General features: G+C 42.6%; 1 protein-coding gene and 1 long non-coding RNA gene across 3 annotated transcripts in view; one reads left to right on the forward strand and one right to left on the reverse strand.

Annotated features, from left to right (window-relative positions):
- Window positions 1–466: 466 nt before the first annotated feature.
- LOC107313828 lies at window positions 467–3,831 on the forward strand. The gene is made up of 2 exons (XR_001555203.2): window positions 467–855; window positions 2,586–3,831. It is a non-coding gene; the product is annotated as an uncharacterized LOC107313828 (long non-coding RNA).
- Window positions 3,832–11,626: 7,795 nt separating this feature from the next.
- The window catches only part of UBE2K (ubiquitin conjugating enzyme E2 K), a 34,423-nt gene continuing 29,785 nt past the window's right edge, over window positions 11,627–16,264 (reverse strand). For both annotated transcript variants that reach the window (XM_015862502.2, XM_015862500.2), the window contains exons 6-7: window positions 13,342–13,470; window positions 11,627–12,987 (exon numbers count right to left, since the gene is read on the reverse strand). In XM_015862502.2, coding sequence (XP_015717988.1) covers window positions 12,913–12,987; window positions 13,342–13,470 — 204 coding nt within the window. In that variant the 3' untranslated portion in view covers window positions 11,627–12,912. The remainder of the gene's footprint in view (window positions 12,988–13,341; window positions 13,471–16,264) is intronic.

Here is a 16,264-nt window from a genome sequence, read left to right on the forward strand (position 1 = left end):
CCATCTTTCTCCTCCTAACCTTTCTGAGGTGGTCGAGGATGTGATGGGATGTGTGCTTCCATCTGTGGGGCTGGCAGATCCTTTTATGCCATCTGATGATCCCGTGTAATTGTGCCAGGAGCTGTTTCCAGGCAGAGCATGTTCATTAATGAATCGTGCACCATGTACATGCTGTACCAGCTGTGCTTCTCCCTACGCATGGCAGTTGTGGTTGGGGGGCTACCCAAGACCACCTTCAGCAAGATGACCAACTCCTGACTTCTCCATTGTGCTGGGGCACAACATGTGCTTGTTCTGCAACTTCCACAGGGGTGTTATAGTGCAGTTTTTGTTCTGAGGCCTTCACAGGATTGTTACAATTAGGTCTAAGCCAGTGTGATTTATTTATTTCTTTAATAAGAACACCGACTTCATGAACTAATGCTTCTGCCACACAGAGGTAACGGTTTCAGTTTGACTTTGGCAGTCTTTCTTCATATCGATGATTTTTTTTCTTTCCTAGGAAATTAATTCTGATCAGGCTACGCAAGGAAACAGTACTGAACGTGGGAAAAAAAGAACAGCAACAGCATCTGGAACTGAGAATATTCATCAGAAAGCAGAAGAAAATAATGCAGATGAAACAGGACCATCGCTTGCAGCAAAAACCAGGAGAGGGCGTCCACCCAAACCTGAACCTCAGGGTACCACTGCAAAAAATGAGGAAACAAATAAGCCACCTGTCAGGGGAAGGAAAAGGGCAGCAGCCAGTCAAGAAAGTCCAGGGAGTTTAGAGGCAGGTAACGCCAAAGCACCAAAACAGCAGGACACAGCAAAAAAGCCAGCAGCAGCACAGAGGCAAATTGATCTACAAAGGTAAAAATACATTAAATTAAAAATACATGGGTGGGCTGGGGCTTCTCTGTTTTGAGGTAGACTCTGTATTTAGAATTACAACAGAGGGCATGTTAAGGGCACAACTAAGCCATAGTAATTTATAAACACCGTGGTCCAACGTAGGTTATCTTCTGTTTTTTCAGTGTACAGAGTCAGAGAATCAAAGTTGTTCTCTCACAAGAGGATAATATAAATTGTGTTTCTTGCATATTGCATTCTGGTTTGCCTTACTAGCATTGCTGTGTAAAAGAACTAAGAGTTGAGGGCCTTTCAGTAGATTCATTAATGATAAGTGCACAGGAATTTGTGCATTGCTCACTGACGATAAAGGCTTAAAAGTAATCATCTTTAATGAATAATCTGTAATTCTAACCATAATTATTTTCTCATATGTTGTGCCCGATGCTTGTTTGATATAACAAACATTTTAAATAAGTCAGCAGCAGAATTTGAAACCTTAACCTGAAAAATAGTTTTCTGATCATTTATTTTTCTGTCCCTTAGTATTTAAATGCATTGATTTATTTCCAATGTAAACAAACAACAAATAAGCATAAATATGCTGGTTCTGATACAGAGGTAATTTTAATGAAAATATGTCAAAAGCTGTAGAGCAGTAAGGGTAAGGTCAGCAAACCAGCAGCAAAACTGGAAGAAAGCTCAATCCAAGGGAGGTGTGAATAATTGGAATAGTTTCTTTCTAGAGATTCTGTCAAACTGAAGATCTTGTAGAGAACCTTGATCAAAAAGAATTACCCTTTTCCTCACACTGGGTTCATATACTAGTAAATTGTTCAGTCTTTCAAGAGAACAGTATTTGTGTTCTGCCTTGCAATGCTTGTTTTATATGTCAGTTCTCTCTTAAGTCTTCATAAATGTACTGCTGTACTGATAGTCTTAAGTAAACCACCTCTGTGGAGATACCTTCTTTGAAATATGCAATACCTTGTTTCTTGGAAAAAATACCAAAACAATGTTAACATTTTTCAGAAGCCAGGTGCTTGGAAGTGATGGAGATTCACTGTTGGAGATAGACTCAAGTCCAGGATATTCCCAGAATGCAATGGATCTTTTTAAGGCCTGTGAGAGCAGCCAGGAAGACACTGAGGATACAGAGATAGCAGAGGGAGGCTTCCTTAAGGTGTAGCAGGCATCTTATGCAGGACAATTCTGTGTTTTTTATTGCAGTTTATACAGTAGGGAATCAAAGAAATGTCTTCTTTTCCTAGAATAATGTATGTAAAACTAGCTACATGTGATAGATTTTTTGCTCTTAAATTGAACTGTACGAGGTAGTGTAAAAATCTGAAAAACATTTGATTTGCTTCTAAGTGAAGCTACTTTTATAAACCTAGGGATTTAAATACAGTAACTTAAAACAAGTTGTTGTTATACTGTGCTTTCAGTGAAAACTCCAAATAAATGTATTTCTGTTTATGCTGAGAAAACATAATTTAGTTACGGAATGATCATCATTGAATATTTCCAAGTAAATCAGAAAGCTGTGATATATAGTAAGGAAATTCAGTTGTTCTGAGCTAATGAAATAACAGTTAAGAAGATATAAGCTGGAGTTGGAAGGCTCAGAGCATAAAGAAGGAGTGTACATCCTAACGCTTAGACGTTATAGATAGTGTTGGACTCAGAATGCACTGTAATTTCCTTGTCCTTAAAACTAACCTTTATTTCCTTTTCTCCCCCCACAAAAGGTAAAAAGAAAACACACTCGAAAAGGGAGGAAATGAAGGCCAAATAAAGGCATGCTCCAAGCTTCTGCAAAAACTAGGATTCAGAAATTTCCTGTACAGGAACTGAAATTACTTCAAAACACACACAGCTTTCAGCTCTGAAAACAGAAGGAAAACTATGCTTCCCTTTCACGTGAAATTAATCCTTCTCAATGGAAATGTAAAGCAGAAACTCTTGAGAAAGAGGCTAAAAGCATCTGTACTTATTTCCCCAGAGACTTTTTTTATGAAAAGTCAATAATTAAGCAAATTGCTTAACACTTGGTTCCAGTTCCTGCATTCTGGAGTTTAAAAGTGTATTTACACCATTAATTTTCATGCTGCATTTTCTTTTTCTTTTTCTTTTTTGTTTTTAAAGGAAGTCAGAGGGAGGTCCTTACACTGACACTGACAATTCGCGATCCTACAGCCAGGTATTCCCGTGTTCCACAGAAAAAGTAGAAGTCTACTGAGAGGGTTTTGAGTAAGAATAGAGGAGGAAAAATAACCACAAAAAAACCAACACATGTTTTATTTTTTGCTTTCCTTTTGGAGACTGTTTTATGTATAATTCTTTCTGCCTGCCTACTTTTCTGCACAAGTAAGATGTACAGATTCCAGTTCCCTGCTATGAAAAGTCATGTGGTGGCAATTTTATAAATGTTGCTTTCTGATTTTTATCAGAGTGGGAAAGTAATCACTTAAAATTATTAATTCGCAAGTAGACATTTCATTATTTTTTTTTAATTTTTTTCCCTCCATTTTAGTTTAATATAATTTGCAATAAATGTACATATTGATGTTTGTTTTATAAAAACATATATCACTTTTAAGTGTTTTTACTCCTGCGGTTCTGTTGGAATATTCTGAATTCTAAAGGAGTAAAGACGGTCCAGCATTTGATTTTATAATGTTTGTCACCAGATTTTTATTATTGATGTAAAGAAAAAAAAAATCAATTTTTAAACCTAGTTGGACTTTGGCAGCTTTGTAAGGAAAGTTGGAAATGTTTAGGATTGCTCTCAATTTTAAGCATCGTGCTGATTGGAAGTAAGTCTGTTTTGCATTTTGTCTTCCTGTTCAGGCTCATTTTTAATGTTTATTTTAGAAGATTGTTGCATCAATATTACGTTTCCTGGCATTGTTCAGCATAGATAAAAGTGTACACTTTTATGTACACATGATCATATTTAAGTTTGTTGCATAAAATAAACGCTTCTAGGTGTCATGTGTCAGTCTTTCTTTTTCATCCCCCCACCCCTTCCCCTTTTCATTTTCTTTTTAATTTCTCTCCCCAAAATCCTGTATCTGTGCACAGTCTTTAGGCGTTCACAGAAATAAGACATTGAGCGTATGAGCTGCAAAGCAGACAACTTCATGCAGTGGATAACTGCTAACGTTGTGTGGTCAGGCTTTAATCAGTTTGTCAAGTCGCCCAATGAATGCTCAGAGCATTTCAGGCTCGGAAGTGTTTGTGGAGGTTAAATGGTTCGGTGCTGTGCTCGGAGATGGGCTTTTTTTTAATTCAGTTGTCTTTTTAGACTTAGAATTTCTTCCATTTTCTCTAAATAGATGTTTGAATTATTTCTTACTACCAGTAGAGCTGAAGAAAATGAGTACCTCCATGCTGCAAATGAGGCTGTGCAGAAATGCATACCAGCTGTAGGAAAAGGTCCGCTGCTTTGTTGTCACCACAGACCAGGTTACATGCAGAGTTTCCCTGCCTGACTCCAGCTACCACTCACCAAAGTCCTGAGAGCACATGTGGCAAAATGCAGTTACTCCATGGGTGAATGTTGGCCTTCATACCAAATACAGGGAAGCACAGACATAATTGTTATCCACATGTAATGTATGCATTGCATAGAGGAAGGCTGTTCTGGGACTGGCCCTTGTGAAGGAGTACATGAAACCTGAACTGCTCAGCAACATTTAATCTGAATAACTGTTATAAACAAAGTAATATTTCTAGAGCAATCTCAGGTATGTCTTAAACAGGAAGGATGATATGCATTGTTAATTGTTTCAGCACATGCTAAGTAACATCAAAAAAAACCTTTCCTAAAACGTTTTTCCAGCCATTAGATGCTCAGCACACATTAATGGACCAAGTTCAACACTAGTTAATGTGAAATTCAATAGCCGGTCTGATAGCTCTCATAGCTGGACTGTCTCATATAAAGTTCCAAAAAGATTTGGGTTCACTAAATCAGTACCCAAGAAACTCATTTCTTTTAAAAATCAACTGCATGTGTGCTCCATGGTTGTGTTATTGGCAGTAATGAGTTTGTTTGTTTGTGTGCAGAAACCAAGACACAAATCAGTGCTCGAGGAAATAGCCCAAACCAAAGAAGCTGGACTATAAAGTCTGCTTGCAAGCCAGGCTCCAGGTGTGCAGAGCTGATAACTAAACATCATTCAGAGTAGCTGGTCTCAGCGCGAGGAATTGCCTTGGTACAACAACAGGTATGCATAGAGAATAGCAAGGTGTAGAACAGCAGGAAGTTCTGTACAGCAGCATCAGAAACACAACCCATCCTTCCCTCAGTAGCTGGCCTTATTTTCTGTGGTTCCAAAGGAGCTAAAGAAGTTTTAGGCAGCCATAGCAGCTTGTAAAGAAATAAGTGATCCAGTGGGGCTGCAGGAAGAGCTCAGTTCAGTCTGTTTGAGTTCAAACCCTTTGCTCAGGTTACAGAAGCCAAAGCATGCACACACTCCATTACCTGGTAGAAGCAGCTACACCTGAGCTCAGAGATGTCTCACCTGCCTAAAGACAAACAATGTGATCATGTTCCTCAGCGCTTTGGTGTCACATGGATGTTTGACACAAGCTGTACTTATGCTACAAAGTTATACTGTCTTCACCAAGCGGTATATACTTATTGTAATACTGCCCTGGGAGAAACCTTCCTATTTTACCTGATGGAAAGGTCTTTGTAGCCCACAACAGTGTATCTGCTCTGCTTCTGCTTTGCAAGTGTAATGACAAACTTTTATCAGGGGATAGCAGGACTGTGCAGTGGCTGGGTGTTGTCAGCCAAGAGGAAGAGTCAGGACTTGCTGTGCCCCTTTAAGTTTGACAATACCCATTCAGCCCGGTGGGTTTACCACCAGCTGCAGTTAGACCCGTGGTCAGTGGAGCTGAGACAGCTGTGGGCAGCACAGATGGTTGGTGTGGTTGGGTCCTTGTGGCATGGTCTGCTCCTCAGAGGAAACACAGGGTTATTGGAGCTGATTTGTAACTTGCTGAGAAGTCATGCTGGTGATGGGGTAGTCAACAGCAAGTCAGCTGAGGTAAGAAGCATGACCAGGTAGCTCTGCATACATTGTGTCCCACACCCACAACAAGACTATCATTTGAACAGCCACAGGAGTTCAGAAGTGTGTTCATACAGCTGCAAGGCAGGCAAGCTCTAGAACAAGAAATACACGCTTTACTCCTTAAGTTCAGTCATTTAATTCATCTCTGTTTGCCCTGGAAGCTGAGGCTGATGTATGTTGACCCTGATTCACCAAAGCCTGGGAAGCAAAATCTGGCCTATCATTATTGCAGACCCAGACATGAGCTGAGCTGCTTTGGTGTTAGGTCTGAGCGCTCCACAGCAGGTAGATTATCACCATCTGTTCTAGAATAATTTGAGTTCTTTCTTTGGTGAAGCGCAGTTGTAGCAACCACTGTATTTTTCTTATTTATCAAGCACTGTATTTTGTCCAGGTCTTTCAAGCATTCCCTTTTCTTTTGTGCCTAATATCACTGTTATGAGCAAATTCTCTGGTGCTTCAGTGACTTAAAAAGGTGTTTTTCCTACGCACCTCTGAAAATCTGATGGATAAATCTGCTTTTATTGTGAAACTGTAATGCAGATTTGAGCCATTTTGATACAAATATTCGCTTTGTCACACCAGTGGTTTCCACACGCTTAATTGGATGTTGCCTGGACATGCTTCATTTCACTTGGTAATATTCCTAGTCCGAGCTGGGGGCTTGGAGGCTGATCTTAAGATTTAATCTAGGCTGGTGGTGATACTTCCTCATGGCACAGCACCATTCACAATGGATCTCTAAGCTGTTTTTCCCCAAACCAGAGGTGAAGTGGCATTTATGTGACAGGTTTTGCTTGAGTTAAGCTGGAAAAGTGCAAGTAAAGCTGAAGCTCCAAACTGCACGTGTTCCTCCCAGCTGCGAGGAGGGCCTTCTGTCCTTTGCTGTCATTTGGAGCATGAATCCATCCCAGCTGAAGCAGACAGTTCTGATGCTCTTTGAGAACTGCAAGTACCCCATGGCTCTGGGGATCCATCCATCTCTGGGTATAAATCCATGTTGTTCTGACTGCACACCTCCAAGCAGGTGCCCTTCTCTTTTCCCGCTGCTCCTGTTTGGTTGTTTCTGCTCATAACAGGAGCTCGTAATTTCACTCATTTCCACACCCATTGAGCACAATGTGCGGCAGTAACGTCAGGGGCTTTTTCATATAATCTCCTTCAACCTTCAGGCACCAACCGTTCGAATGCACTGACACAGCAGATAGCAAAATCCTTCTGAGCAGGATAAGGGAGGTGGCTTTGACCTACTTTGAAACATATATGTATGTACGTATGTATGAAAACAATCTGTTTATTGCAGCTCAGATTCATGGCAGCTTTCTGGGTGTCCAAACAGTTGCAAGTGCTGGGACTGCCAGAGCTGGGGGAGCGGAGCAGAACTGGGATGGTGCCCCAGCACGTCCTGCTGCTGACCCTCCCTCTGTGCAGCACTCTGGGCCTCTCCCTGCTGTGCAGTCACAGCTGAGGGCTGCTCCCAGGTGAGAGGACAAGTGATCAGAGAACAGCACTTTCCTTGTTGGCTCTTAGGAGCCGTTTGGCTTTTTGTACCTGTGCACCATCTGACGTGGTGAACTGCTGGCACTTACTTTGTTCAGACACGTCTGCTTACAGGTAGCTCTCCCTTCCAACCAGCGTGGCCTGCAGACAGTTTGCTCTGGGTGCTTTGATGTGGTTCAGGCCAGTTAAGGACTTGAATGTAGGAGATTGCTATGAGGGGCAATGTGCAGGACAAGCAGCAGCACATCCCTCCCGCAGGCCCAGGGTCTCTGGAACATTCACACACACGCTTCATTTCACAGACTTCATCCCTTTAATGGTGAAAGCCATAAACAAGTCTTCGTTCCATTGAAACTATTAAGTTTCAGCATCATCCTCCTGCTGCCCTGCTGTAAGTGGATTGCACTGTGAGCCACTTCTCCCCCTCCACCACCACAGCTCTCATCTTTCCCTCACAGTTCCAGCTGTGTTTGTTCTTCACTGGACTAAAACCCACCTGAGAACCTGGTGTGTTTCACCACGCAGCAGCCATCAGCTCCCTGCGGAGCAGCGCTGCAGCTCACACAGCACACCCTGCTTTTAACCACACCACCAGGATCAGCAGCACTGGAAAACAAAGCCTTCCCAGGGAAAAAGAATAAAATAAAATCAACGTCTTTTCAAATGTGTTTATTTAAAAAATCATTTGTGTACAAAAGTGGCTGTGTCGCTTTTATTTTTCAAGACAGAAAACACTGATGCTGCGTTCCGGCCCCCCCGCTCCATTACAGGCCGGCTGATGCTCTCAAGCCCAACTCCTATATCAGCTGTTATCAGAGTTCCTAATATAAGTGTTCGGGGTTCAAAGGAAAGTCAGGCTGTAAAGGTGAACCGCAGGGCTCTTCCACAGCTGACACCAGCCTTACAAGGGCAGCCTCCTCCAGCCCCACACAGCACCAGCAGTGGCAGGTACAGCATTTCACAGTAACCTCCTCAGCTGTTGAGTCACAGCTCCCAGCTGACACCAGCAAGGAAAGGCTCAGTGCCAACAGCAGCCGGGCTGCCAGCTTGATGCCTACACAGCAGGTAACAGCGGAGATGGAACATCACAGCACGGTGCAAACAGGGCTAAGAGTTGGCCGACTGGGAGCAGATGTGAACAGCTGAGCTACAACTACAGAGCACTGCAGCTGGGATAACCAAGCGAGAAGCACAACACGTTGAGCACAGCAGGACAGCTGAGACTATGGCTGGATCAGCCAAGGATGCAGCACCAGCAGCAGAGCGAGCTGTGTGCGTCACCGATGGCTGCAGAACAGATCAGAAAACCAACAAGAAGGAAGAAGCGGCTGCCCCTCATCTGGCCATAGCAGAGGGCTCTGCCTGCAAAATGGGGACAACTCACAGCAAAGCCACCTACGTGGCCCTCCCAGGCAAAGCCCAAAGCACTCAGTGAGCGCCTTGTCTTCCTGCTGCAGCTGGGCGATGCAATGGATGCTGCAATGAAAGGCATCTCATCAAGTCCTACAGAGCACATCACAAATGAGCAGCTACGTTCCTCACGGTGCTTTGTGTCAACTACTGCGATCAATGAATAGGGCAGGACAGGACACCTGGCCTTCCTGAGGCTGCCCATAAGCAGACACGAAACCAAACTAACACTGCTCCATTGGTTATCCTTTCCCCTTTGGACAAGCCTCCAGCCCTGAGCCAGCTTTTGTTGGTACTTAGGAAGGAAGCAGAGACGCACACAGCCAAACTTCCTCCTCTCACTCTGCAAACCGAACATTTCACATTAACAGATGCAGTAAACAAGAACTCTTGCCTGAATTTATGTTTCAGGTTTGATTTTCCCCCTCCCATTAAATCAGCACTCCATTGGCCTTCAAGCGCACAGTCTGATTCACAGCCATTAAGCTTAAATTTGCATAGTTTGCCTGTTCCCCACACCACCCACTGCAGGCTCAGCACCACCAGGTGAGCTCCTTCCTGCCTGTTTAACTCTTGTTTAACCTGAAAGAAGACAGACAGCAGCCCTGTAGCCCTCGAGCACCCAGCTCTGCAGCCAGCTCCTGGTCCAGGCACAGCACAGTGCCCAGCTGGCACCAGCCTGACCATAAAGCTGCTCCCTCACACCCAGAGCTGGCACTGGCTTCATCTTGCTGCTAAGGGGAAGCCTGGTACATGCAGTAGCGCCACGTGCCACAACTTTCTGCAAGGATCCAGTACTAAGTTTTGTTCAAAAGTCTCCGTTGGTCCTTCACAGACACAATGGAGGAAGCTGCCAGTTTGGAAGGGGGAGCAGAGGCCAGAGAGAAGAGTTTGGCACTGGCAGGAAAACGGGCTTTTGGCGACAAAGGGATGTTCCTTTATCTCCATGCAAAATTAGACTTTGCTTTTTGAGGAAGCGGGTGAGACAGGAGGTGCTGGTTCCCCAGCAGCCACTTCACCAGATGCACATTAAGACACTGAGCAGTGAGACCTGATGCCTGGAAATCTGTGCGCTCCATCAGCAACACCTTGCTTAGAAAAACTGGGCCATCCACTTCAGAATAAGTGTTCAAGCTGCTTTCTTAAATACTGAAGGAAGACGATACGAGCTTTATTTGTACAAACAACTGTCCCCACGTTTAACATTCCTGTTTTAAGCAAGCAGAAAATGTGCATCCTGAGCCTGCAGCAGTGACCTGTGTGCAGCTCTGCGCTGGCAAACACGTAGGGCCCAGAACGTGGCGATGCTCACACAGATAACAGATCCGCATTCTGAACAAGCTCAGTGAGCTGAATGCTGATAGTAAACTCCCCGGGGCTCAGCCCCAGCTGCAGCCAAACTAACCTTGTACAACCTCCTTCCTATATTCAACTCTGATAATTATCAAGAAGACAAAACCACTCCTTACAAAGGACTGGTATCAGAACTCAGCCCACTGATGTCTCCTTATTGTTGGTCATCTCTCCTTCCCAGCTCAGGCCTTAAGCCGCCCTCAGCCAGCACCTGAGCCAGCATCGAGGTATCTCTGCTGTAAAGCACGTGGGGATGGAGGGCAAAACACAGCGTCCAACAGCTACATGGAAGGGGAAAGGGGTAGACGAGCGTTCTTCTACGGAGACAAAAATGAGGTAACTTCACAAGAGAAATAAAACTTAGCGGGGTGTTGTTTCAGCGGTGACCGTGACCACCTCAGAACCACCTCCACTCTTCTTCCTTTATACACAGTTGAGGAAATCTGGGTATTTCCAGACACATGCTTCCAGTTGGTCTCCTAAGAACACCCATCTCATCAAGACACGTTCAGAAGCCCACAGCAGAAGTTTTATACCCCTTGACAACAATTTCAGAACCCCTTCTTTTGATAAATAGCAGCGAAGAGCAAAGGAAAGTAGTCAGCAATGTATAATTACCACCAGGATAAAACAACACAACAAAAAAAAGGTTGATGTAACCAAGTTCTTACCCTGTACAACAGAACAGACAGCAATTTGAGGCTAACACTAGTGGCCTTTAGCCGGTTTCCTACCGCCCCCTGGTTCTCAGCTCACAAACCAGCAGAACAGTAGCAGCTTCTTGTTTAAAAAAAATAAATAACTATAAAGAAAGACAAAGCAATTTGTTTCCTTTGGCATCTTCGAGAATGATTTACACTAACTCCAGAAAATCCAAGAAAAGTCATCACTGACTACACCTCAAAAAGCAGTTACGTATAAGACTAAGCAAATGCATTTAGTATTGCACTGATATGAGTTACAAGTATTCACTGTCCATGCCCCAAAATACTTTAATCCTGGACACATGGGACAGAAGAGTTGGGAGCACATCCCCGAAGCTGGGTCTGCACGGCTCTGTTCTCTGGTTCTGTTCCACAACAACTATGCTCCGGACATTGATCAGGTGCAGCATTCCTGATCTCATCCAGCACAACTTGGAAACAAACCTCTACAAAGGGTGGAACCATTTCGGCCTGTACTTCATAGTCCAAGGAAAATCCCAACCAGCCACGCGCCTCCCCACCCCGCCCCCATTCATACACTGCTCGGGAAAAGACACAGCTGTGAGACAGTGAGTTACGTGCTCCTGCACTGACAATCCCCGCTCTATTCTCAGATTCCTCTGAACTCCTTGTCAGGTGTATTCTCACAAGTTGCATCGTATTCGTACAGGCATTACAGTTCTCTTTACACAGACGTACTGGTGTTTGAAGTTGCAAAACTAATAATTTTCAAGCTTTTGCACTCAGGATGAAATGTCATTTTAATACGAATAAGACGACTGACTGTATGTACAAGCCAAAGTAAGTTTCAGTTCTCGTTTATCAGAAACATCATCAATCCAAAAGAAAGCTAAATTGAGAACAAACTTCTATGTGCATTTGAAGTATGTACAGTAAAAACACCAACACAGCCTCCATGTGTCAACTAGAGAAAAACGCGAGCAAGGATGAGTTTTCAAGTACCTGGAAAGCAATCCTTAAACTGAAGCCCAAAATAAAGCTAGAAAACTGCTGCAAAAAACAGCTGATTGCATCATATCAAGTACTCAAAAGAAAATATAATTCTCAGTACGCCAGAGAATTAACTTTTCCTCCTTCAAATCCAGTGAAGTCATATTATCCAAGATACACGGAAGAACATTTTACATCCACTTTGGACAAAAAGAAAAGGAAAACAAAAAGGAAAGAAAACCAGCTCCATTCTTGTGCTGTATCAAGGCATACAAACCCTTGCCAGGTGCGTAGAAAATACAATGATGGATGAAAATCGTCGATAATTCAAAATATGTTCTCCATAGGCGAGCCTAGACTACCATACATGGCACACAATACCAACAGAATGAAGAATAATCTAGGGAGGGCTCTTAGCTGCATGACGTAAGGGAGAAGAGAATCTGGATTCCCAATTAATAAGCTACAAAGAAAAAGGTTCTGAATAGGTCACCATTTGGAACTTTGGGTAAATCTTTTTCAGCCTTTCAGGAAAATAGGTACAAGAACACTCGAGTATTTAAATGGTGCTCTCTTCAGCGACCCTACCTAATACGTCTATTAAGTACAAGCATGCAAATATAGGTCAATCCACAGGCACAAAGGATCCATGTTAAGAACAGTAAGATAGCTGTGATGAGCGGCACCAACAATTTTGATGACTAACACTCAAAAACGTGGCTTTCTGAATTACTAAATCAAAATCCTGAAGAAAGTTCCTGCTAGTTTTCGCCACACTGCTAAACACAAAAGTAGGCATGTTTTTCCCCCATTATTTTAGCTGAGCTCAAAGAATTTTTACAATATTTAGTAAGAAAAAAATTAAAGTATTTCCCCTTTTTAAATTTACACAGACGTTTAATTAGCTTTATTTACAGAGCGGTTTTTCAGTCTCCAATAGTGCCTAGATAGTATCATCAGGCAAGAGTGCCAGTTTTAAAAGAGAATCTATATAGAATCCTAAAAATAACAGATGGTGATGCTCCTCCAGAAGGGGCAAGCTGGACAACCGAAGCAGCTCTCTATGTGGTTCAGTTACTCAGGAGTAATTCTGTTGCAGTCTCTACATCCCATGATTTTGAAGACAAGGCCACTATTACTGCATTCTGCAATGAGAAAACAAACAGGTAAACAGTAACATTTCCAGTGCGTGAGCCTGCGACCGAGAAATGAGACGTTTGCAGGTTTATCAGTTTGAGTGTGTTAGTTTTTCACTCAAGTCTTAACTAATCATATTTGAGAAGAGGTGAGGGGAACTCATGATCTACCAATAATGAAGCCCCTCAGAACTCTGATTGTAGCTAAACCCTATGATCGAACTGCCAAACAGAGCAGAAATAGTGAGTTTCACTTCAACATCCGAATGGCTCCCCCTATCGCCACATATATACTTGCCCCACCCCCACTGAAAAATGTTCAAGAACACCTTGGATTGGGAGAGACCTCATGTATATACTTACCCTATCAAAGCCCATAGCACAAAGGTTTTCTATTTTTCTGGTGTATTCTGGACTAGAAACTGGTGCTCCAGCATACACGTGTGCCCAAAGTCGAGCTGTCTGTTTAAACATTTCTGGATTTTGTTTGTACTACACAAAAGAAAGAGAGGGGAGAATGGGAAGTTAAATCAACTCAGCAAGCCAACCAAAGAGTCCGATGGCACAGCAGGTTCCATTCTGTACTTCTCTAACATCTTCAACACTGCTTTAACCCTGTTTCACACTGATCCCACTCAAGTTTTTGAAACAACACTCAGAGGTGAGCATTACACGTAGCTAAAGACTATGTGAGCATTTAATTGAATGAGTTTGCCCTTATGTTAAGTGACACACCACAGGCGTGTGCACAATCCAATACTGCTCTTGACTGCACTGATCAGAAAGGAGTACAGCAGATTTATTTCGTACTGCTCCCAAACGTTTCTATCTAGCACAGCAAAGCATATTCCTATGTGAGCAACCACTGAATGTATGCATCACACTGTACTTTCACAAACTCCTCTCATCCCTGAAACGATGCCTGGTTTGTACGCTGCAAGGACTCGTGCAGTTTTTCAGGGAGGGCCGCTTTTACTACACAGCCTCCTACTCCAAACACAGATCATAAGGGCAGGCAGCATATGAAAGGGCTGAAAAAATAGGTGAATGTGCTACGAACTAGGAGATTGCAACTCTCTGCAAGCTACTGTTAATCAGACAATAGCATTTAAATACACCACATAATTTTCTTCCGCGCCAGTCTTGTCATTAGCAGGATTTTCAGCAAAGTACAGAACGACCATAGCAAGAGCTTTCGGCCTGTGCCAGCAACTCCAAAGCCAGGAAAGTGGGTCATCTGTCACGAACTGTACACAGCAAAGCAAGATGATGCTTCCTGTTCCAGCAACTTTCATCTAGAAAATCAAGTTTTAATTCTCCATAACCATACACCGCCTTTATTACAAGAACACTTTTTCCCCTTCCTCGTTCCTCTTGAAAAAGCTTTCCCAACCTTACCTACATAATGAATTTTAGCACTGAAGTGATGAGACAAGACACTGGAAAATGCACAATTTTAGAGTCACTTTTAAGGACAGAAACAACCAATTATCGTTCAAAGTATTTTATCCATACAACTAAAGAGTCATTTCTGTGAAGTACTGACCAAGTGAGTACTACTCACATTTCATTTCTCCTTTCCTACAGCACAGCCCCCAGTTCAACTGCACCATGAGCTGCATGTACCTCCTGCTAATTCTGCTCCCCACGAAGAACCCCACATAGTCACTGACTATTAATGGTGTTCAAACAAATGGAGAAGATACTCTACTGCTAGAAATAACTCTTACATTAACACTGATCTCTAACACATCTTTAATCGTTACAACTGAACAAGTGAGAAAGCAGTAAGGGTAGCATCAGTAACATCCCTAAACACTGTATTTTTCTACTGTCTTAAGAAATATTCCTATTCTATTTTTCTTATGGAACTGAAAACATTGACAGACCTAATAAGCAACCAGCTGAAGTGGAAAGGATTGAAGTCATGTTTGCATAACTGCATTTTATTCAGAACTAGCTTTCAGCGTTCTATAAATAAAACTCCTTTACTTAGGTACCTGTAAATAATCTGGCTTCTCACTGAATTGAGAAGCACACAAGCACCTCTTACTGATGTCTCTGTATTGCAAATCACAGTCAATTATGCTGCTGTACTTAAAAACCAGCTGCAACCAGTCAAGCATGATGAAGTGGTTTTGGCACTGGACATTGAAGATGGCAGGTACCTGAAAGCACTGCCATTACCTGAGCAGGAGTAGAACGTCACGTTCTCCCTGGGATTCAGCTGAAGCACATGTAGGAAATACTGCCTTGTACCTCATCTAACAAATAATTACATACATTAGCAAAGTAAAACAAAAAATGAGCATGTAGGATAAATAATTCCTTATTAGATTTTCTTTTCGAGAAGATTTTGGGGGATGGTAGAAGGGAACAACAGGACGGGACTAGACAGGTGACCTGGAAAAAAGACCATGTGTGGAAGAACTGGATGTTTACCTTTACCTCTCTAAGGGATTATAACAACTTTCTACTTACATACGTGTGTGTAACTGAAGGCCGACCTGCTAGCAAAGCAAAATGGCTCTTCATGTAGATATCTGCAGGGGAGAAACTGAACCTTCCCCACACCAGCTGCACCAGGGTCCCACCAGACACCCCCTAAGGCACTTGAAAGGCCACCTGGAAAACTGCAACTCAGAGTTCAGGAAGTTTTATGAAGTTTTCTATCTGGTTTCCAGCTGAAGGGTTTCTATGAGATCATTAGAATTCTGTGCGGAAATCCTACTTTCAGCAGCCTGAATAGGAAGCTCAATTTTTGTTCTATGTGAAAGAGGAAAACGTAAAGCAGCTTTTCCACCAAAAGACTGAATGGGTCTCCTATGTTCTCCACATTTCCCTTTAAAAGCAGACAGCTGTGATAAACTGATTAACTGTCATCCTACACAGACTAGACTTTAGGAGAAAGGAGTACACACTTCTTACCCTTTCCTGGAGTGTGCTGACTTACAGGAGATAGAGATGAGATCGATGCTGGAAGAACTTTTTACTTGCTTGAGTTTTTTTTTTGTTACTGAAATATATCCTTATATATTGATATATATAAGGTCAACTGCAAAGCAAAGCCTTCTCTCTCTCTCTTTTCCCCCAAAGAAAAAAGGAAAATCACATGCATCCTTGGGATTTTGCTGACAACTGTCAAACGATTAAAGTCATGGAAAGATTGTTCCCATCTTCAATCAATATTTTAAATACCACCAGCTATTATTTCTTTATAAATTGTTGCTACTGTCTGAAGAATAACAAACCTTGCTGATTACATGAGAATTCCATTAATACATAC

The sequence above is a fragment of the Coturnix japonica genome, chromosome 4, assembly GCF_001577835.2.
Source record: "Coturnix japonica isolate 7356 chromosome 4, Coturnix japonica 2.1, whole genome shotgun sequence".
Classification (NCBI taxonomy): domain Eukaryota; kingdom Metazoa; phylum Chordata; class Aves; order Galliformes; family Phasianidae; genus Coturnix; species Coturnix japonica.